General features: G+C 37.6%; 1 protein-coding gene across 1 annotated transcript; it reads left to right on the plus strand.

Moving 5' to 3' along the window:
• Positions 1-1,446: 1,446 nt before the first annotated feature.
• ARL5B (ARF like GTPase 5B) lies at positions 1,447-24,251 on the plus strand. Its single transcript, XM_005564762.4, has 6 exons — positions 1,447-1,732; positions 8,150-8,210; positions 10,275-10,422; positions 14,693-14,776; positions 16,311-16,462; positions 17,818-24,251. Exons 1-6 carry the CDS (start codon positions 1,684-1,686, stop codon positions 17,864-17,866), a joined length of 543 nt encoding a protein of 180 aa, XP_005564819.1. The 5' UTR covers positions 1,447-1,683; the 3' UTR covers positions 17,867-24,251.
• The last annotated feature ends 221 nt before the right edge of the window (positions 24,252-24,472 follow it).

A 24,472-nucleotide genomic window follows, 5' to 3' on the forward strand; every position in this document is an offset into this window, starting at 1 on the left:
AATGCTTGCTTTTCAGAAATGGTTTCTTAGAAATCCGAAAGCCAGAAAAAAAAAAAAAAAAAGCAGAATGTGGTTTACATCCATGTCTAACAAGAAGCTGAAGAAGCTGTTAAAGAATCTAGTTTGTTTTGTGATAATGAAGCTAGGACTAAAAATGTCCTTTTAAGCCATTACTTACATAAACACAAAATTATTCACATTTACGGTTCAACTGATAGTCATGACAGTTACGTTTGCATAGGCTCAGTACATTATTTTTCCTCTACATAGGAGGATGAAACTTGCCTTCATTGTCGTAACGTTGGAGCATATTATCCTGCATCTAAGTCTTAAAGAGTCTTTAAACTATAGCACTGGGAGGACATAAGTCATACATTCTCCTTGTACAAGTTAACTCAACAGTTTGGCATGTTAAAAGGCCACGTTGCCAAGGTTAAAATCCAACTATCTGACTGAAGTCATAGTCTCTTAAGGTTGCTCCTCCGTCAAATGGTTTCAAGGACATTCAGTTTCGTTTCATTCCAGGCTGTGAAGCTTTTCTTTTCAATGCTAGAACCTAACCATGGAAAGTGGAATTGAAAACAATTATATAGCGAATTGGCTTATGCGTGGATTTCGATCTGGGATCCACGAACATACTTAATGCTTGGCAAAATGGGGAGGGGCACTGTGTGTTATTATTAATCACATAACTGAACTCTGTGGCTACAGGCCTTCCATGGCTCGTCTCCCAATCAATTCTTTTCAGAATTAAGAATCACGACAGGGGCCGGGCGCGGTGGCTCAACGCCTGTAATCCCACCACTTTGGGAAGTCGAGGCAGGAAGACTGCTTGAGCCCAGGAGATTGAAACCCCCTGGGCAACACAGCCCTACCTCGTCTGCAATCCATCAGTCAATCAATGAGTACATAAATGAATAAGCGAATTAATGAATACGTGAATGAATAGATGAATAAATGAATGAAAAAGAATCACGGCAGAACTCCTAATCCCTAGCACGCCTGCCTAGAGGAACAGGAAGAAGTCAAGAAAGAAACACTCTTCACTTCTGTGAGATTTCTAAGGGCAGCAAACGGCGGCTGCTCAATTAGAGAACCTATGGTCTTTTCTGGCTTTAGAGGTCAGGTCCCCAGCTGCTAGCAGCAGAGAGACTCAAATCAAAGAGGAGTCCCACAAACGCTTTGAAGGCTGACATCAGAGGGAGCACGCACCGAGGGAAACTCCCCACCTCCCTGTGATACCGCAAATTCGCAGTCGCTGGCAGTTTGGGGTTCTCCCACCGGAAGTGAAACCGAAGAAAACGCCACGTCGAAGGCGTGTGTTGCCGTAAGCGCGCCGACGTCACGCGCCTAGCTTCCGGCGATGGGTGGTCCTGGGATCGGGAGGGGAGGCGGGGTGGAGGCGGGGCTTGGGGTTGAGAGAGGCTGTGGTGGGTAGGTGGGTTCAGACCGAGGGGACTACGGGTCGGCGTTGGGCTCAGTGGGCTCGAAACAAAGGGCTATCCGGTGGGGACTCGCCGCGGCGCTTTTTGACGGGTCAGGTCGAGGCTTCTCGGCCTAGCAGTGCCCTAGCTGCGCGATTTCAGGCGGGTTCTCCTCGGCTCCCCGCAGCCCGCGCCGCGGTGGGGGGCCCGGCGCAGCGGCACCTGCTGCCAAGGGACCCCGCGGCCCGCCCCGGTGCTCATGATGGGGCTGATCTTCGCCAAACTGTGGAGCCTCTTCTGTAACCAAGGTGAGAAGGATGGAGCTGCGCGGCGGCTCGAATCCGAGGCGGAGGGTCCGGCCGCCGATGGGGACACCGGAGGCAGGGGACGGAGCGTTCGGAGAAGCGGAGGAGGAAGGGACTTAGGCCAGGGGGTGGGCAGAAACTCTGTGTTTTAGACCTGGAGGACGTACAAGAGAGACCTGACGTGTGGGAGAAACAGGGAGGCAGAAGAGAAGGCATTTGGTGTCCCAGAATCCAAACTGAGACTGTTTGGATATTGGCGAAGTAAAGCGGGATACAGTTAATGATGCCCGGAGGCGTATGGAGGGCCTTTCCTGTCGTTATTGAAGCGTACTTGTATCTATGTGTAGCTCCAGGATAAGTGTCCGGCCAGAAACCTATAACTTTTTTAAAAAAATACTGTTGGTGCTTTGTTTTCCCGCCCTGCCCTTTGAGCCGTAAGCCAGGGCACTTTCACTCTGATTTCTTCCCCTTTCTTCTAGGACTTGGGAGTGAGTTGTCCTATTCAGATACACGAGTTTTCCAGCATCTTCATTCTAAACTTTTTTTTTTAAGGCATTCAGAAACTAAATGCTTTTCTGTTTTGTGTAAGACGTTACGTGTCCGTAATTAGTCTAGAACAGGTAATGAGACACCTGGAAGTGGCAGGTCCAAAGGGCCGAGAAGTTGCAAAACCTGTTCTGAGTCAGAATGAGATGTGATGACTTTTGAAGAGAGAAAAACCCAGACCAAAAAAGGGGCCGACGATAAGAAGTTTTAGGCGTCCTTTAAACAGAATGGTTCCTTAGTAATCGAAACCAATTTTGAAAATCAACTCGTTTCATTTTACATTTAAGAGCCGGACATAATTAAGAAGCCAGTTTTATTTCTTTTTATGTTGGTACCAATTTGTTACTGCTAATGTAGGTATCTAATCTTTTTCTGGATTTAAGAAGTTGTGGAGGTAATGGAATGGCTTTAGTTGACTTGTTCTGTAGATTGATAAGAACACTAAAATAGTCTTTTTCAAGGTTATAAATATAGATTCAGGCACCCACATGTGTATATGTATGTGCCTGTATCCAGTAACCAGAGATAGTATTACTTATCAAATGATTTCAAAGTGAGCAGAGCTTCACACTTAGTGGGTATTATCCATACATTTAACATATTTTTATTTATTTATTTATTTTTTTGAGACAGAGCCTCTCTCTGTCGCCCAGTCTTCAGTGCAGTGGTGCGATCTCAGCTCACTGCAACCTCTGCATCCTGGATTCAAGCGATTCTCATGCCTCAGCCTCACAAGAAACTGGGATTACAGGCGCCCGCTACCACGCCCGGCCTATTTTTGTATCTTTAGTAGAGACGGGGTTTCGCCATGTAGGCCAGGCTGGTCTCGAACTTCTGACCTCAGGTGATTTACCGGCCTCGACCTCCCAAAGTGCTGGAATTACAGGTGTGAGCCACCGCGGCCGGCTGTAAAGCAGCATTTTAAGACGTGCTTAAAGGTATAAAGATTAATACAAAAGTCACCAGTTTTCTCTTTCCCCTGAGCTGGAGAATTGAAACATTACCAAAGTCGTTGGTTTTCCCTGTATATCCTTTCCCATTTTCCTTTCGCCCTTTCTGTTACATGGCTGCGCTGATTTTTCGTTGGAGGCGTCCTTACTCAGACTAGAGGGAATAAAAGATATAAGGTGAAAATTTAGAAGATGATGAAAGACATTCAATGGCTCCCTTTATAATCACATAATTGTTCAGGCCTCCTAAATCTCCATTTCTACTTAGAATTTTTCTTTTCCTCTAACTTTCCTGTTGGAAAATTTAGAACCAGTGGTTATTCTGTTATTTTGTTCTTATTCATACAGCCATAGGCCAATCTTCAGAGTTTAACATAGGAGATACAAAATTAAAGAAGAAAGATGTCTTACTTCCTGGCAAAGTACTCAAACATCAATAAACGAGACAAACATGAAAAAAAATGCAGTGTGGTAAATTATTTAACAGATATGTGTAAAAATATAACGTTGGCTGCAGCATAAGGTATACTTGGACTGTAATGTAAAGATGACTAGGAATTTGGGTGGCATGCTAGACAGACCGAGTAGAAGGGACATGTTATTCTAGGCAGAAGGACTAATATGCAAAAGGGAGAGGAATGAGCTAGTTTGGTACTTTTAGGGAAGCTGAAAATAGTTGAGCTTGGCTGTGTGTTAGTTTGCTTGAGAGGAGTGAAGAGGAGATGAAATTGGAAAGACAGCCAGGAGAACCTTATCACAGAGGGCCTCCAGTGTTGACTAGGACATTAAACTATCTAGAGCAAGGAATGGGACTCATTGAAGAGTTTAATCCACAGATGTCTCTTAGCCTGTATTTTTGTTTTCTGAGTCAACAAATTTAACTACCAATCTCAGCATTTTCCATTTTTGTCACTATATATACCTATTTCAGTGGAATTAGATGTATTAGAATAACAGGCTGAAAGCCCCACCTCACACCAACTGAATCAGAATGGGGTGAGGTGGCCTGGGCATCAGTGCCAAGGTAAATCGAATGTGCAGCCAGTGAACTACTGATCTTACTTTATGTACTCCTTTCCCTTGTCTTTCTTCCAATATTTCCACATTCTCATCTTTTTTTTTTCTGTAGCATTTTAGAGTCTCATGCATCTTATAAATTAGATACTTTTCTGTGAATAAGTATACTAAAGCATATGTTGTCTAAGTAAAGCAATCTAAAAGTACATTAATTCCTGCAATATTGTCTTGTTTAAACTAGAAGACTGTTTACTTCGAAAGTTATTATTCAAGGAAATAATTTCAAAATCTGATTATCTTTGCAAACATTTTATGTATCAGTGTAGTTCTATGAAATACGTATGTGTGTATGATAGCTCATCTCTAAAGTTTTGCATTGTTTTTTAAATTTCTTTTGAACTTTCGTAGGCATAGTCTTTTTCTCTCAGTGTTATGACTGTACAAACCTGTCATCAGTTATTTCTTTTTTTGTTACTTGTTTGTTTTTAAATGAGATGGAGTCTCGCTCTGTCGCCCAGGCTGGAGTTAAGTGGTGCCATTTCGGCCCACTGCAACCTCCACCTCCCGGGTTCAAGCAATTCTCCTGCCTCAGCCTCCTGAGTAGTTGGGATTACAGGCGCACGCCCCCACTCCGGCTAATTTTTGTATTTTTAGTGGAGATGGGGTTTCACCATGTTTTTCAGGCTGGTCTTGAACTCCTGACCTCGGGTAATCCGCCTGCCTTGGCCTCCCAAAGTGCTGGGATTACAGACATGAGCCACTATTCCTGGCCTAGTTATGTCTTTAAATTTTGTTTATTTATTTATTTATTTTTGAGATGGAGCCTCACTCTGTCACCCAGGCTGGAGTACAATGGTATGATATCGGCTCACTGCCACCTCTGACTCCCGAGTTCAAGCAATTCTCCTGCCTCAGCCTTTGGAGTAGGTAGAATTACAGGGACCTGCCACCATGCCTGGCTAATTTTGGTATTTTTAGTACAGACGGGTTTCACCATGTTGGCCAGACTGGCCTCGAACTGCTGACCTCAGGTGATCTGCTCACCTCGGCCTCCCAAAGTGCTGGAATTACAGGCGTGAGCCACTGCACCCGGCCAGTTATTTCTAGTGTTACCCAGAATTAAGAACAAATGAAATACAGTTTTAATTGTAGTTCATTTTCAGAACTATGTAACAGTAACATCTTAATTTCATAATTTAATCATTTCTTTCAAATCCATGAATTTCATGTTATTTTGAATACTAGTTGCCAACTGTGTATGATTGTTGTCCTTTACTTCTGACTGCTCAGATCTCAAATCTTGTGGCTCACATTTCTTCTTTTAGCTTTTTCTGCCTTAACGCTGGACTTTAACCCAGTTTCACTCACACCAAACTTAAACTTATCATCTATCTGCATCCTGTCTTCCAGACTATTCTTTTTTTTTTTTTTTTTTTTTTTTGAGATGGAGTCTTGCTCTGTCACCAGGCTGGAGTGCAGTGGCACGATCTTGGCTCACTGCCACCTCCACCTCCTGGGTTCAAGTGATTCTCCTGCCTCAGCCTCCCGAGTAGCTGGGACTATAGGCACCTGCCACCACGCCTGGCTAATTTTTGTATTTTTAGTAGAAACAGGGTTTCACCATATTGGCCAGCTTGGTGTAAAACTCCTGACCTTGTGATCCGCCCACCTCGGCCTCCCAAAGTGCTGGGATTACAGGTGTGAGCCACCATGCCCAACCTGGCTTTTTTTTTTTTTTTTTTTTTTTTTTAAAGAGATGGGGTCTTACTGTATTGCCCAATGTGGTCTCAAACTCCTAGATTCAACTGATCACTTCTCCTTGGCCTCCCAAAGTGTTGGAATTACAGGTGCGAGCCATTGTGCCTGGCCTAAAACATTCTGATTTACTATAACTGATAGTAACAGTAGTGTCTTAACCTAAAATTACTTCACATTGGGACCTGCCTTTCAAAGTGATGCATAATTGGTGAGTTTTACCATCATGGGCCTTCAGTATGGTGTGAAGCATCACAATGCAAAATGTGAAGCAAGGAGTAGGATTGTTTGAAAATGACCTGGGTATTCACTTGAGTTGCTTCAACAAGGAGCCATCTGGTACTATCCCTCCATTCCTTTCTCCCAGTGGAATTATCTGCCTTCAAGTTTTGCTTATCTTTAAACTAATGGCTTCCTTCTCACCACTGCAGACATGTTGTTTTCTCTAGATGCTTGGTAGGTGGAGCTTCTAGCTGTCACCAAAATGTAGAATGCTCAGTGCCAGGCAGTCCATTTGTTCCTTCACTGATACAAGTTCTTGTACTTTAAGGGATAACAAACAGGGTAATACTTAAAAGATTGGCTTCATTAGAAATTAGAGAATATGTAGCCAGGCATGGTGGCGTGCACCTGTGGTCCTAGCTACTCAGGAGGTTCAGGTAGGCGGATCACTTGAGCCTGGGAGGTCGAGGCTGCAGTGAGCCTTGATCATGCCACTGCACTCCCACCTGGGCAACAAAGCAAGACCCTGTCTCAAATAAATAAATAAATAAATAAGGAGAATTATAGTGGGTTATACTAAGCAGGCAAGTTTTGTTTTGTTTTACAAAGCAGCTTCTACCATAGTGAAAATAGCCCTTCTAGAGGACCATGTCTGTTTATCCTGCACTGTTATAGGCTGTACCTAGAGTGTGTAGGTCATTAGAAGACCTGCACGTCTCAAGAACTTAACTTTTCTTGGTCCCTCTTTTTTTAGCTGATAAAGTTTTACAACTTTAGGAATATGAGCTGATAGTTGATTGTATGACCAGAATGTTGACATTCACCAGAGGTCATCAAGAAGAGTGGGGTTCTGTTATGAGATGTGCCCAGTCGTTGCCTTTAAATCAACTGTGTTGTGATTCTGTGGCAACTTCCCTACTTATCCCTTTGATGTTAACTTGTAACTTTTAGAGCATTCTTCTGCCTTGGAGAAGGGGATCTTTAGTGTATTTGGCATAAGTTAAAATCTAGGAAAGATGGTATCTGGGGTGTTTTCTATATTCAAAGGACATTGCAGAATATGTACCGCTTAACAGAATAATAAGATGAACTTTAGCAACCACTTATTAAAAGAGATGAAGGCTGAGGCAGGAGAATGGCGTGAACCGGGGAGGCGGAGCTTGCAGTGAGCCGAGATCGCGCCACTGCACTCCAGCCTGGGCTGGGCGACAGAGCGAGACTCCGTCTCAAAAAAAAAAAAAAAAAAAAAAAAAAAAAAAAAAAAGAGATGAATATGTAGTGCATGGCACCCAAAGAAGGAAAGAAATGAAGAGATTTTTGTTGTACAAAGAGCAGAAACAGAATCTGCTTGAAAGAACTGTAGAAGCCGATTGAAAAATTGTTAAACAATGAGCAATTGCATAAAAACTTGAGAGTATACGTTTGTCTTTGTGACAGGTGAAACATTTTCATTTTAAGCTCACATGGGATTTTTAAGTGAGAGGAAGAAACAGATCCTGGTATCCATAGGTGGGAAAACTTACAGATATGAAAACATTTTGATAAAAAGCTAACTTGATTGCTACAGAGCTAAAAAGGTCTGTAAAACAGGCTTTTTAGAAAACTTACATTTTAGGTTTTAATTTTTGCCTAGATTAATATTTGGATCTCCTCTCCCCTAGATGCAATATAAGTGACCAACTTTGCTGGTGTTTCCTGCTTACCCATCTCCCACATTCTTTTACAAGAGAACTAGACAGAGAATCAATGATAATTGATTGTGTTACTTAACCTGGGTAGCCTTAACATCATAACATTTCTTTCTGTATTTTAACAGTCTAGTAATAGATACTCAGTGAATGATTCTCCTTAATGAGCTAACTAATAATCATTGTTGAACGCATGTAATTGCAGTAATGTTAAATGTTTATGGTTTGCTTTCTTTTTATAGAACACAAAGTAATTATAGTGGGACTGGATAATGCAGGGAAAACCACCATTCTTTACCAATTGTAAGTATGGGTGTTTATTAAACAGTTTTCACTAGTTATTGAAACTAATGTGTTTATAATTAATAAGAGATGCATTATAATAGTGATGGAAAAACTTAAATATGTATTTTTTGTTTTTTTTTAATTTTTTAAAATTATTATTATACTTTTAAGTTCTAGGGTACATGTGCACAACGTGCAGATTTGTTACATATGTATACATGTGCCATGTTGGTGTGCTGTACCGATTAACTCATCTGGTTTTGTTTTTAATTTTACCAAACACAATCTATAGAAAAGTGAGTGAAATAAACATTTGCTAAACCCTTCACAAACACTTACTGTTTTCTGGCCTTGAAAGAAATTAATGTTAAACTAAAATAAATAAAGCGCATATTAAAGTGCTGGGATGAGGTGATAGAGTGGATTTCACTTAGTTCTACCCACACTTGGGTTTATGTAAATAAATTGATAGCTCTAGAAAGCCATTGCTACCCTCCTGACTAATAGCTTTGGAATTTTTTAACATAGCCAGACTTGTCAAGTCAAAAGAAATGTGATCACTGCTGAAAATATTGCTGTAGTAGCTTGCAAGAGGGAAAGCCTTGAGACTTTCAGAGAAATCTATTAATACCTTAGGACATTTTCACAGCTCATCATTCCGCTTGTCAGAGTACCTTCCATTATCCTTTCAGTGCCAATGAAATGATCCTTATTAAGCAATAGAAATGGATCTACCAATCACTTTAACAAAATAGTTCTACAATTCTTTGCACCATTGTGTACTCCTTCCCACTCATCTTGCATTAGAAGACAGCCCTTTAGCTGAAGACGTACTTCAGCTCGCCAGAAGTACTTCATTAGCCAGCAATTAACACATTTTTCAACTACTTTGCTAAAAAGCTACTGACTTAAAGTTTGTTGTTTCAGAGTTGCGTAACTACTTATTTCTATTGAAAACATTTTCATTCATTGGTGATTATGTGTTTAAATATGAATTAGCTTTTAAACATCACATATAAACATTTCAGAAACCTGTCATCTTTGTTGAAATAATTTTACATATGGCTTCAAAAATATACATAAAATGCAAGAGAGAATTGCAAGCCTCCTCCAACACAGAACTGACGTGTTACCAACAAGGGCATATTTGTTGAATTAATTGATTAATGTAGCTTTACCAATGATTATGATAATACAAGAGGTATGAGCATCAGTATTCTAAATATATGTATATGTGTGTCTGTGTGTGTGTGCGCGCACACACACATATTTGAGACCTAGTTTTGCTCTGTTGCTGAGGATGGAGTGCAATGGCGTGATCTCCACTCACTGCAACATCCACCTCCCAGGTTCAAGCGGTTCTCCTGCCTCAGCTTCCTGAGTAGCTGGGATTACAGGCATCCGCCACCACACCCTGCAAATTTTTGTATTTTTAGTGAAGACGGTTTCACCATGTTGGTCAGGATGGTCTCAAATTCTTGACCTCAAGTGATCCACCCAAAGTGCTAGAATTACAGGCGTGAGCCACCACGCCTGGCCTTCTAAATATGTTTATAGTTAATTTAAATTTTCACTTGCCCATCGTCGTCTTTTTAGGACTACTTTAGATTAAAAAGCCTGAACTAATTGTTGTGGCTAAGTCTCAATTTAGACAGTCTTCAAAATTACGGATAGCCTACTATCCAATATTTTCTCTTTTGCAAGTATTGGTGTCACAGTCGCCTAGAAACTTGCTTTTCAGGATGGGATGGGACATTGGGTCTTATTTCACCGATAACAGGGCATGGTAGTATTGGAATTTTTGGCCACAGAAATGCAAATTCACACCACATTGTTTCCTTTCTTTTCCATCAAGCTTGCAATTCCTCCCATTTAAAATAAATAAATAAATAAATAAAGCAAGTCTTTCTTCTGGAGTTGTTGTCTAGATGTTTATTTGCACAAATGTTCTCCAGGTTTCTCATTTTCATGCTAACGATTATCATCATTGGTGCAGAAGGTTCATTGATCTTAAAAATACAGAGATAAAAGTTGCTTCAGATTCTCAAGATTTACAAGAGCTTTTATGGTATCTTTCAACAGCTTAATGAATGAAGTGGTTCATACTTCTCCAACCATAGGAAGCAATGTTGAAGAAATAGTTGTGAAGAACACTCATTTTCTCATGTGGGATATTGGTGGTCAGGAGTCTCTGCGATCATCCTGGAACACATATTACTCAAACACAGAGGTATGCTAAGATGAATTTTGAATTTTAATCAAAAGGTCCGAAGAGTAAACCTAGAAAGTAGATAGGCTGGACCTGGGTGTATTGACAGTTGCCTTTTTTGTTGTTGTTGTTGAGAAGGAGTCTTGCTCAGTCGCTAGGCTGGAGTGCAGTGGCGCGATCTTGGCTTACTGCAGTCTCCGCCTGCTGGGTTCAAGCGATTCTCCTGCTTCAGCCTCCCAAGTAGCTGGAATTACAAGGGGGCGTGCCACCACTCCCAGCTAATTTTTGTATTTTTAGTAGAGGTGGGGTTTCACCATATTGGTCAGAATGGTCTTGAACTCCTGATCTCGTGATCTGACCTCTTTGGCCTCCCAAAGTGCTGGGATTACAGGCTTGAGCCACTGCAGCCGTCCTGACAGTTGCCTTTTAATAAGATCCTTTTTTGTAAGGAATTTGGGTTTCTGTTTTATTAAAAAAAAAAAAAAAAATTCATAAATGAGACTTAAGAATTTGGGTTTTCAAATAAAAGAAAAGGCGAATAGAAAGACTGTTTGGAGCTATTGTTAGTTGAGTGCTTACTGTTTGGCCAGGCTTTCTCTGTTCATCTTCACAAGATTTTAATGTCTCCAGGGTTGGAGAGATCTGACACATGGAGAAATTATATAGCTTTCCCCATCATCTCACAACTTTCTAAGAGACCCTGACTGGGAGAGGAATGAAGTATTTTATTAATTTAAAAATTTTTCATAACATGAACATTAAAAATGTTGGTAGTTTTTTTTTTTTTTTTTAGTTAAAAAAAGTGGATTTGCAAATCATCTCTCAAAGTTCTCTGCCGCTTATGAGTTCAGAGCTAACTTGGGGAACAAACCTGGATATATTCATATTTTATTTCCGCTTTTATTTCTTCTTAGAGGCAGATATTTTTTTAAGACCATTCAGTATAGTTTAGAGAGATTTATCCTTGAGAGTATGAGTTCACAATTGCATCCATTTAATTGTTCTTTGCAAAGATGTACACCTAACCAATTATTTTTTCTAAAATGAGACCTTTTTTTTTTTTTGAGACGGAGTCTCACTTTGCCACCCAGCCTGGAGTGCAATGGCACGATCTTGGCTCACTGCAAGCTCTGCCTCCCAGGTTCACACCATTCTCCTGCCTCAGCCTCCCGAGTAGCTGGGACTACAGGTGCCCGCCACCATGCCTGGCTAATTTTTTGTGTTTTTAGTAGAGGTGGGGTTTCACCTGTGTTACCCAGGTTGGTCTCGATCTCCTGACCTCATGATCCGCCCACGTCAGCCTCCCAAAGTGCTAGGATTACAGGTGTGAGCCACTGCGCCTGGCCGAGACCTTTTAAAAATTGGAGTTGGACCGGGCACGGTGGCTCAGTCCTGTAATCCCAGCACTCTGGGAGGCCGAGGCGGGCGGATTATGAGGTCAGGAGATCGAGGCCATCCTGGCTAACACAAGTGAAACCCCGTCTCTACTAAAAATATAAAAAATTAGCCAGGCGTGGTGGGGTGCACTTGTAGTCTGAGCTACTCAGGAGGCTGAGGCAGGAGAATCACTTGAATCTGGGAGGCAGAGTTTGCAGTGAGCTGAGGTGGCACCACTGCACTCCAGCCTGGGTGACAAAACAAGACTCTGTCTCAAAAAAAAAAAAAAAAAAAAAGGAGTTGGAAAGGAGGAGGTAGAAAAGGATGTAATATGAAGAATTTTTGGTGAACAGAGTTGCCTTTTTAAATAAAAAACATGTATTGTTCTAGATTTATGTTATAATAGCATATGTGTATATATTCCAATGCAATATGTAAGTAGTAAACGAAGATGGCATATCATAGATACTCAGAATTTGTGGTAGCACTTAATTATTTTATTGGGTATGCAGAAGATGTTGGTAAGCAAATAGTGTCGTTAAAGGGTAGCTTACATGTTTATACAGTAAAATAATGTTCTGAAACTAGAATAAGTTAGAAAGTAAGGGAAGGGCCAGCTGCAGTGGCACACTCCTGTGATCTCAGCACATTGGGAGGCCAAGGTGGGCAGATTGCTTGAGGCCAGGAGTTCAAGACCAGCATGGCCAACATGGCAAAACCCCATCTCTACTAAAAACAGAAAACTTAGCCAGGCATGGTGGCATGTGCCTGTAGTCCCAGCTACTCGAGAGGATGAGGCATGAGAATAGCTTGAACCTGGGAGGCAGAGGTGGCAGTGAGCTGAGATAGCACCACTGCACTCCATCCTGGGTGACAGAGTCTCGCTGGCTCTCCAAAAAAAAAAGTAAGTAAGGGACAAACGACATTGTAGCATATGATTAATTTAAACATCAGAGCTGTTAGTAGTTCAAAGCTCACAGTTAACTCCAGCTGTGAAAAGGACAGTTATCATTAATGAATAGGTCAAAGTTGATCCTAGTGAATCCATATGTACTTAAAGTGTTTCAAAAGGGTAGTTCTTGAAATGACGGAAACTCTGGAGGACTTAGCATGGGTCCAGAAAGAGATACCCATTACTGATGCCATTTGCATGAAATGTTCTTTTAATAAGTGATCTCTACAAGAATATCAAAATTACTACAAAGAACAGTGGCCCGTGTCAGTTTGCTTTTTGAAAATTCTTCATGTGGAAGAGTCCCCTAAAAGCTGCAGTATGTCCACTATATTACAAGAAGTTACAGGTATTAAGTAATTCCTGACACCTTCCTCTCATTAACTCACAGTTGCATCCCCGTATTCTGTCGATTCCTCCTTTGCCATATGACATTCTTTCCATTTATTCCCTTGTAAGCCCAACTCAGTTTATATTCAGATTAGTTGTCTGTTCCCTTAATTTTATTTATTTTTATTTTTTATTTATTTATTTTTTTGAGACAGAGTCTCACTCTGTCCCCCAGGCTGGAGAGCAGTGGCTCGATCTCAGCTCACTGTAACCTCCGCCTCCCAGGTTCAAAGGATTCTCCTGCCTCAGCCTCCTGAGTAGCTGGGACTACAGGTACACACCACCATACCTGGCTAATTTTTGTATTTTTAATAGAGACAGGGTTTTACCATGTTGGCCTGGTTGGTCTTGAACTGTCCTCAAGTGATCCCCGCACCTTGGCCTCACAAAGTGCTGGGATTACAGGCATGAGCCACTGCGCCTAGCCTGTTTCCCTAATTTTAAAGTCATCTCTGTAATCTAATTCTACCCTTCATGTCTGTTTATTTTGCATCTTATCTCCTGCTGTAATAGCATCATTTCATCTCATTTCTTAACTTTTTATTCTGTATAAAGTGTTCGGTTTAAGGGCCCTTTTTCGCTGCATCGTCTCCTCCATCTCCTCCTTCTCACCCACCCCTCCACATTTTTTTAAAATGAGTTAGGGCCTCTCTGTCACCCAGGCTGGAGTGCAGTTGCATGATTCTCAGTACAGCCTCAACTTCCTAGGCTCAAAGCAGTCCTCCCACCTTAGCCTCCCAAGTAGGCGGGACTACATGCATGGCTAATTTTTATTTTTAATTTTCTGTAGAGAGACAGGGTCTCACTATGTTGCCCAAGGTGGTCTCAAACTCCTGGGCTCAAGCGATCATACCACCTCACCTCCCAGAGTGCTGGGATTACATGTGTGTGAGCCACCATGCCTGGCCTATATCTTCTTACTTTTTAATATGCAAGATCTACCTTTTTTCATGTATAGCTTTACCGACAGATTTCTCCTCTTTTTTCTGGCTTCTTGCCTTTAATTTCCCCTGCATCTCCAGTATATTAATGCCTAAGTATCTATGTTTCAATCTTGAGCATTTGTAGTTGATATTGTTTTATAAAATTGTCTTATTTTTAAGATGCATTTATCTTTTTCTTTCAAACTAGCTTTTCTTTCTAAGAGTTAGGAGATTGTGGTACATAGAAGTAAGTGATTATTGACTGTTTATATGAACGTAATGGAGTACTTTGAAGTTTTAGTGGAAAATATTACTGAAATTAATATGTTTCTTTTAAAAAATTACTTTTTACTACCAGCATTTGAAAACAAATCATAGTATTATGTATTCAGGCATCACTTTAAAAAAATCAAGTTGGGCACAGTTTTTATTTGTTGAAGTTTTGAGTTATTTTCTTATCGTTAACATTTGGATTTTACTACTTGATGTGATTCAGTATTGTAAAAGCTGTTTATGATGAAAAAGCAGTAAATGTTTTATAGTAATGATGATGCTGTGTAGAAAAGTACTTAGATTACTTGAGTGGTTTTACAGAAAACTTTTCAGCATCCCATTCAATTTTCTGTCTTTCCTTTTAATTTTCTTCTAGTTCATCATTCTTGTTGTTGATAGCATTGACAGGGAACGACTAGCTATTACAAAAGAAGAATTATACAGAATGTTGGCTCATGAGGTAAATTTTTAAAGTAAATCTTTAAAAAACAATGTAGTAAAGTATCTGTACATTGCCTTTGCTTTTTTACAAAGATTAGTGTGATATGATGTTGGCTATTTTATTATTAACACAACTTTACATACAAAACTGATGAAAGTTTTGAGGTAAAAAAAATGCTCATTATTTTTTCAAACTTAAAAAACTCTAAGACATTAATTGTAGATTACTACTGTTATTACAAAAAATGTTCAAACCTAAAGTTACTTAAGCATGCCTTTAAAAGTCTGATAAATGAGATAAACAAAAGGAAAACTTGAGGGTCTTTTCCCCAAAAGTTTATAGTAACTGAAAGTTTTTTAATAACTCAAGATCACTTAATTCAATTCTAAGTATTTCAGATATTTAAGAAAACTTAGTAAAACACATTCATGTACCATATCAACATAAGATATGAAATATCTTAAGATACCTTCCCAATCTGATTTTCCTCCCTTCTCTTTCAGAGATATCTACTATCCTAAAAGTAGTGATTGGTATTCTTATGCATGTTTTTATACTTTTACTACATTTTTATGTCTTGAAGTTATACAGAGTATTGTATTCCATGTTTTTTTGTTTTGTTTTTCGTTTTTTGTTTTTTTTAAGACAGAGTCTCGCTCTGTCACCCAGGCTGGAGTACAATGGCGCGATCTTGGCTCACTGCAACCTCTGCCTCCCGGTTCAAGCAGTTCTCTGCCTCAGCCTCCTGAGTAGCTGGGATTACAGGTGCCCGCCACTACTCCCGGATAATTTTTGTATTTTTAGTAGAGATGGGGTTTCACCATCTTGGCCAGGCTGGTCCTGAATTCCTGACCTCGTGATCCACCTGCCTCAGCCTCCCGAAGTCCTGGGATTACAAGTGTGAGCCACTGTGCCTGGCCTGTATTCCATGTTTTTAAAACTAATACTATATAATATATATCTTTCTGAATCTTGCTGTTTTTGTACAACATTGTGACTTATCCATGATAATACATTCTGATTTATCCATGTTAATATGTACTGCTTTAGTTCATTCCTTTTAACAACTGTATAGTTTTCCACAGTATGAATATATCACAGTCAATCTATTCTTCTAATGTTTTCATAGTATAAACAATACTGAAGTGAATATTAACCAATGGGCTTATGTTATACAAAGACTAGTAAGTAAGAAGTATTGCCCAGCTCCTACCACCAGTACTCTACTTTTAAGTTTTGGAGAAACTCTAGTGTTTGGCAACGTACTACCATATTTACCTATTAGAATATTACTTATGTAGTTTTGAGTCAGTATTTAAAATTCAAATGTATTTTTTTTTCAGTTTGTCTGATTTGACTCAAAAATAAAAAATAATTATTTAATATTTATCTGTTAGAATGAATACTGAAATTATAGATATTTGAGATTATATTAAATATTAGTGCCCAATTATGTTAAAGTAGAAGCATTTCATTATAACTGTTCAGCTGGTTAAATTTAAATTTAAATTGTGGTATTTCACATATTAGAAATATTTTTTCTTGATTGCAGGATTTACGGAAGGCTGCAGTCCTTATCTTTGCAAATAAACAGGATATGAAAGGGTGTATGACAGCAGCTGAAATCTCGAAATACCTCACCCTTAGTTCAATTAAGGATCATCCATGGCACATTCAATCTTGCTGTGCTCTCACAGGAGAAGGGTAAGTTCATCGGTCTGAGGGGAGGTGGGACTTCTTTCAGATTTCTTCCAACTTTTTAGGCCAACTTGTTTTCTTCTTAGGTCCTGTTCCTTTTCTGTTTGTTTGTTCTTAATTAAAGGTGATTTTTATAATGTGTCTCAGGCTTACAACATAGAAATAATTCTTCTAAAATCACTGGCAACTTAAAAACTTTAATGTAAATATAACGTTTTACCAAAAAGCAATAAACTATTGAATTAAGTTTTTTTGTTTTTTTGTTTTTTTTTTTTTGAGACGGAGTCTCGCTGTGTCTCCCAGGCTGGAGTGCAGTGGCGTGATCTCGGCTCACTGCAAGCTCCGCCTCCCGGGTTCACGCCATTCTCCCGCCTCAGCCTCCCAAGTAGCTGAGACTACAGGTGCCCGCCACCACACCCGGCTAGTTTTCTGTATTTTTAGTAGAGACGGGGTTTCACCATGTTAGCCAGGATAGTCTCGATCTCCTGACCTCGTGATCCACCCGCCTCGGCCTCCCAAAGTGCTGGGATTACAGGCTTGAGCCACCGCGCCCAGCCGAATTAAGTTTTCATAATCCAAATTTTTTGATGTTCTTTGTTGCCTTTATCATATACTGAGAAAAAAACTGTAGTGTCACCTTTCTTTTAAAGAGGAAGCTTGAAAGGAAGTTCACATTTTCTGCAAGGACTTAAACCTAAGCTGTCAGCTTTCTGCAAGAGAACATCTTTATTATTAGAAGGTCTTTTGGGAAGCATAATTCTAGACAATAAACATTTGAGACAAATGCCATATAGTCTATTCTTCCATTTCTAACAATTTAAATGTGGGTATTAGGCCAAGAAGAACCCAATATTATTTATGTATTACCCAGTTTATACCAGAGAACTTATCCACAAATCAACCTCACCTTCTTAATTTTTCTCTTAGTATTTATCAGAAATAGCTTGCAGTAATAGCTGTGTGTAGGCCTTTTTGACTCATACTTTTAAGACTGAGTCGTAAGTATTCCATTCTTTAGAATTGAGGAGGGTAAGGTGAAGTTCCTGTTAACTTTCCCTAGTCGTTTAAGTCTCAGTTAATTTTAAAAGGCGGGGAGTATTTGCAATATTCATGGCAAAACTGGCAAAGTTGTGTCTTCCAGATGAGACTGAAGCAGTTTCCCACAAACTGATTAAGAATATTTAAGAAAACATTCCATTTAAAAATTTAACTTATTATAGTGTGGCTTAAATGTTGACACTGATGTATATAAATAATGATTGTGCTACCAGCCTTTGGTTAAGACTTAAAAATAATAAGTATCCTTTCAATTTTTAAGTATAAAGTTTTTAATTTTAAAAATATTTCTATCTTTTGTTCAGGTTATGCCAAGGTCTAGAGTGGATGACCTCCCGGATTGGTGTGAGATAACTTTTTTGCTTGAAAGAGACTGCTCTATTTATTGTGTGACAGGAACATTTTTTCCTAGTACCTTTGGCTGCTAAGGCAGCAGCATGTTTAATTTATAACAACACAAACCTCTGAGAGCAACACTTGAATCAAGTGCAGCTGAACTGGAACATAAAAGGTTTTTTCTTAACTTTTTTTTTTTTAATACACTAATCTTGAGTTGGATGAACATAATGTATAACTATGTTTTCGGCAACAATTCTTCTGTTTATTCTAATTATTCAGTGACTACCTTGTAAGAAATGTTTGTCATATGCGTGATGTCGTCTGAAATATTCTTATAACCTTAATGACCAATTGCTTTCAATTCTTGACCACCACGCCCTCCCAACCAGAGAATTACTGGTTTGATAGAGTAGTCATGGAAACCATCAGGTACTGTCTGCAAACTTCTCCAGCACTAAATATTTGTTCCTTCTATAAACCATTCATCTTTCGGACAGAACTTACTACAAAGAAAGAAATCTGCCTAGAAGATATATGTAAGGAAGATTCCACATCATGAGTGCTTGCCTTTTAACTTCCCCCACATTACTGCGAGTCATGGAATAATATTTAAGTTGTTATTTGCATGGAAATTAAGTAGGCTGTTTATTTTTCTAAAGGAATCAAGTTCACTCTTCTGCCTGCAACATTTGGTCAAAAACTAACCAAGGTAAAATATTTATTGAAAAGCCCAGCTTTGATGTTAAATATTCTTGAATAAATCTGATATTTTAAGAACGTCACATTATTCAATGCATATAAAACTATCAGAAGTTAGTAAAGCATACCAGCACTAAAAATAAGACAATTGGAATATATTTTAGTCTCAGTTTACAACTTTATTATCAACAGAAATTTTAGCTCTTTTCTTTGCAAGATATATCACAGCTACTTTGGGCAGTAGCTAAAGCTGAAGTATGAACAGTCCATTTTGTTTCTTACAATTTGAAGTTGTGTCTGTCATAACATTTTTACCACCAACAGTATATTACTTAAAAAAACTACATGGGTTTCCTTGAATTTATTTGACGGTATTATGTAATAGACTTGAAACAATTGCCATCTTTGTAGTTACGCCTTGGGTTCTAAAATCGTATCAGAAACTGCTGAATTTAATCCTAGCTTTTAGAATATTAATATGAGACTCAAAGTTAATATTCTTAACAACTTATAAATTAAAAAGTCATCATCTATCAAAAGTTTATTGGATGGCATTAAAATGTTTTTGAGGCAGTTGTCTAATATGAACAATAATCTAGACAGTATATTCCTTAAGAGGAAAGACAAGTGTTGTATTTCGATCCTGTTTATTCAAATGTGTGATTTTGCTGAAATGAAAGGGATAAAATGAATACTTAGAGTATAATACTTCATTTTTGCAGTATTTTTTAATTTTGATGAAAAAGATTCAGTGTTTGTAATCTCAAAATATGTTTTCAAAATTGGTATTTTATTTTTAATATTTTTGTAGGTTGATTTAAATTTTGCTCTTTTTTCAGGTGTTCTTGATTTATTATATTTAGTCAAGTTAATTTAGTCGAATGTGGTAACATTTTTCTGATTTATCTTTAGCTGTAGCACACTCTTGAACTGAACAGTGGCCAGAGGAAAGCTTTCTGGGCTTTGGAAAGCAGTTAACTTTGTTTTAAACCTTTTTCTTAGTGATTCTATATCAAGTAGAGGATAAGTTTAGTTTAACTTAGTTTTTAATATAACCCATAATCAAGAACATGAGCAAAAAGCAGACATAAATCAATATGGATACTTTGTGGTGTCTGTGCGGTGTGGGGGAATTAAGAAAATGCCATTTACCTAAGCGCAGTTTGCCTGAATTTCTACTTGGTTATGTTGTTTACCATAAGTACTGAGGATAATTCCCCTAAGTCTGTCCTGAGAAAAAGCATACTTAGTACTCCTGTATTTGTTCTTATGAAATGATTATCTGCCTTCTTGTATCTAGTAAGATTGGCTGGCTCAATTTTCTTCTGTCAGATTATATGGTTATTTTTTATATTGCCACATCAGCATTATATTAAAAGTGTTTTTAATAGTTGATTGTATTTTGCCAACTACTAGTATAGACTCAAATTTGCTATTTAATTTTTAAAATACAATTTATTTTCTAAATCCTTTAAAAAATATTTGGTTAGTTTTGGATTAGAAGTGATTTATGTTAGCCATGTGTTGAAGATGAAATTGGCATCAGTGTAGACTGTGCTGATTGGGAAAAGTTCATGATTAGGAAATTCATGTAAGACTTTTTAAGAGTATTTTTTAGGTTTTCACTTAATCTTTCCTGTTACAGTAACGTGAAAACCAATTATTCTTTACTCCAAGAGAATGTTTTAACCCAAGCAAGTATCTAATACTAGAGCATTGGTTCTGCCATTCATTGTAAATCAATGAACTATAAGATACTGTCTGAAAAATGTACATTTGTAATTAGTGCCTTTATTCATATTTTGAAATACATTCTTAGTTTTATATTATACCTGTTCTTTGGAAGTCACATTAGCAGCTAATTATTTCAATGATGAAATAATTTGTGTTTCATATCCCCCTTCACCTCCATGTATTGGCTAGCACAGTTTAGAGTAAGTGAAAAGCAGGGGACCCACCTACATTACCTTCAGGAGACTGTTCTACCTTTTATTTTTAATTTGAAAAGGAAATTAAATTTCAACAGAAATCTTTTAAGTATGTTATAACCAAAGTGTTCAGTTATCCTTGCAAGTTCAAATACAGCATTTTTCTTAATTTTGAGCATGTCATGTCCTTCATCTTTAAACCCATCAGTCATACTGAAGCCCATTTGAGAACTCTTAGAATTAATAGAACCTTTTATAAGGGAATATACTGAATATTTTTTATTGTTAATGTAACTTAATTCCTTAAAACCTGGAATATTAATATATATAATCTATTAAAAACTGAAGATGAAATATGTAATTTTTGCTTGTAGTTTCTTGTGTTAGTATGCTTAAAGGTATCAATATTTTTATTCTATATTCATTAGAAGAAAGGTAAGAAATTTGTTTCATTGCTGAAAAATTTTCAGTGGGTGCCACCCCATAGCCATAGTCATTTTGATTAAGCATAATTTAACTTTCATTATAGCATAAACAGAAAATAACTATTTTACTATGGAAACAGTGCTAGGCAGTGCTGTAAACAATATTCTCTGAAAAGTTGTGGGGCTCACAAAGAAAATTTTAAAGAATATAGAAGCTTTTTAAAAAAAATCTTTGTAGTTTCTTAGGACAAATTATAAATATAATTGTTCTGAATAATCAATTTTTATTTAGTCCTTAACTATGTAAAACCATATCAGTAGAAAAATGTACTGGTGTCATGTCTAAAGATGGATAAATTTCATTGGAATTTATCTTTGAAGACTAACTTTATGAGGCAGACTGTTCGTCTACGGCTTTGGAACCAAAAAAACTTCACCTTGATTCAGTTCTAAAGGCTATTTTACATTTTGCCGGGGTAAAGTGACTTCAAGATACAGCATGGTGTCTTGTATCTAGTAGAATATTGTGCTATCTAAAAAAGTGGATTTGAGCTCTAATTTGGCCGTTTCTCAGTTGTCTGGTTGACCTTAGACAATTCGTGTCCACGGTTTTCCTTTTGTTTTTCTCATACTGAGGAACTTAAACTACAGCTCTAAAATGTCTTTTGGTTTTAAAATTCTGAATTCTTATATACTACTATTAAAAATTAAAAATCCCCCAAATAGTAGGGAAATACATGTAATATGAAATTAAATGTATCTTTATCCATTATTTGATTCCCACCTGTTATTTTATTTGGATTATGAATACAGCCAAGTAGGGAAAAAAGTATCAGTAACTGCTATTCAACTTAAATTCAGCGAATAGCTAATGACAATGCAAAAGAGAAAACAAGCCATATTGCTAAGAGAAGGATAGTAAGCTGCTTAGAGAGAACCAGCCTGTGTTGGAAGTAATTCTCTTCTAGAGAATTTACCTTATTTTCCTGGCTTGTACTAATTGAATGTAAGTGGTTAGTTTGTTCAGAGTTTATTGCCTTTTGATGCCACCCCAAACTACAGTTCTGTGTGACTTTCCATATTGAAAGAGTAGGGTCAGTAGCCAGGTTGTCAATCTTTTACAAATGTCTACATAAATCTGAAAGTGGTTTATATTCAAGGTTAGTTTTTCAGTAGTGTCTCATCCTTATTGATTCACTATTACTGTGAAAAGTGAAATCCAAAAGCCAGGTTCCCCCCAAAAGTATTTTTTTTTTTAATTTTAGGTTACCAAAATAAATAGAAAAAGACTAATATAAAAAAATCTTCAACTATTCCATTTTAAATTTAAAGCAGACCAAAAAAAAAAAAATTGTGCCCATCAGACCTAAAGGCAGCTTTAAGTGTATATAGTTTGGTGAAACATTTGAGAAATATTAATTTGGAGGTTTAGAAGCATACCGAAAAACAAATTCAAAGCACTTGCAAGTAAAGACAATACCATGGGGTCGAAAAATCTTCAAAAGGATATTAGATAAGAGAAAATGTGAATGAAAGCAATGAATTTCTGCCTCTCCCCGTATTTAGGGTACTTAAAATTACTAGAAAATACAGTCTTTTTACCGTAGAGCTAGATGGCCTGTATTATTATTAATGTGGCCAAAGGAGTAAAGACTGATTAGGGATTTAGAATTTGGAACTGTAGTCACATGAAGGCATCTTTTGCATTTCTTAAACCAGTAATCTACATTTTCTCCTGGAAATGGAGAAATATAAAATGTGCTGTGTATAGCTTTTGGAATAGAAAACAAAGTTTTAAAAGAATGGATGTGTTTTCTTGCACAACTTGTAAAATTTTAATTAAAAAATTACCTCATTTTTCTACCCATAAGGTGCTTTGCTCAAGTTTGTGGGATGTTGTACCATCCCATAAAAACCCCCTTCACCCAAACTGTATTTGAAATATGCAGAATTCATAACTAAGGGATAGCATTCCTTGGAGATTTTGTTTTGTTTTACTCTTGTTTACCACCAGCTGGGCCAACATGGTATATATATCAGATACACATATGGTTTTCATTAAAGCACATAGGAAAGTGCTCAGTCAATATTTAATTAGTTTAATTAAATAAGGAAAAGGAGAAATCCTAAATTGGATTGATTCTATTGTACTGTGAATATATTTCCATCAGTGTTGGTAAGATATCAAATGACCATCAGTTGATCCCAGTCATCAGTGACTTTTTTGCATGTGTAAGCCCCATTCACAAGAGACCATAATCATTTTAATCTTTATATTTTCCCTCAGGAAATGTAGGGACTCCGAAAGCCCCTATTTTGTTCTCTTGGAGTAAACTGTTGAGTGTAGTTACAAAAACTTGTATTTATGGTTTTAAAAAAGTTTAACTGCTATTTCATTGAAAGTGTGAAATAAAATGGTCATTTTTTTTTCAATTACAGAATAGTTACAGATTTTACCATGTTCATCTATTCCACAGAGCATGTTAAAAACAACAAGAACAACAACAAAAACCTAACAGCAATTACAACCTCGGTGTTGGGTTTATTGTAATCAGAGTGAATCATTATAATCACACTTTACTATTTTAGCATAAATTGGTGCTTTAGAGCATTAAAGAGGAAGCAGCAGGCCCTGTACTCAATATTTATTATTTCTTGCCTCAGAATGCAAAACAACTTTAAAGTGTCTGTATTCATATTTATGTGCATTTCTTAAGATTTAAATACAAACTGTTGTTACTCCTCAAGCTTCAGACTTTCTGCGAAAGCTCTAAGAATATTTTAGTTTCTATGCTTGGTCAACTAGAAGATGGTATTAATAGGTCAGAATTAGGAATTGGATCGCTCTGTGGGTCCTCTGGTATTGTGCAGAGGAAAGAAAAATATCTTTTACACCACAGACTGCACATCTGAACCCCAGCCAAACAGATGTGTTCCATTGGTCCAATATATAAGCATTAACAACAACAACAAAAATTTAAAGCAAGTAAATTAATGCATTCACATTATCACTTCTTGAAAATGGTTCAAAGCATGTTTTCCTGATGGTGGGATTGTTTAAATGCCATGTTTTAAAGTTTTTAATACTTTATTACTGTTATGAAGTGCTTTTATATGTTAAGTTTAGTTTGCCAGTACTTGTAATTTTTATTTCTGCAATTATGTTATAATGAGTTGTTTGCATGCCTATTTAACCCAAGTAAAAGGATGCTATTTGCTCTGGAATGTTCATCTTTTAGACAGGTTTTGGCTCATTTCCAATCATGGTGCAATATAGTGTAACTTTCATTTGTTTTCATTCAACAGTTTTATTTTTGTCATAATAAATAATTACTTTTCCAATACAAAGTGAACCCAGTGTTTTCTTTTAAAGATAAAATCTGCTTTAACAGTCTTGTTTGCAAATGATAGAAACCCACCTATGCCAACAAAGAGCGGAGAATTTTATTACAGGTGTGAGGTGGTGGGGGCTCACGGAACCCATGGAACAACTGGATTTGTAGAAGAGAAGGGGACTAGAGACTGGACCATTTAGGAACAAGCAGGAAGTTACCTTTTCTCCTACTCAT

This window comes from Macaca fascicularis, chromosome 9 (genome assembly GCF_037993035.2).
Source record: "Macaca fascicularis isolate 582-1 chromosome 9, T2T-MFA8v1.1".
Taxonomy (NCBI): Eukaryota; Metazoa; Chordata; class Mammalia; order Primates; family Cercopithecidae; genus Macaca; species Macaca fascicularis.

What these genes read in the sequence shown, in the direction of transcription:
- ARL5B (XM_005564762.4), top strand. Translation starts at nt 1,684, where the DNA reads ATGATGGGGCTGATCTTCGCCAAACTGTGGAGCCTCTTCTGTAACCAA. An exon ending in GAGCCTCTTCTGTAACCAAG is followed by an intron (nt 1,733 to 8,149) that starts GTGAGAAGGATG and finishes TTCTTTTTATAG; the next exon opens with AACACAAAGTAATTATAGTG. An exon ending in ACCACCATTCTTTACCAATT is followed by an intron (nt 8,211 to 10,274) that starts GTAAGTATGGGT and finishes ATCTTTCAACAG; the next exon opens with CTTAATGAATGAAGTGGTTC.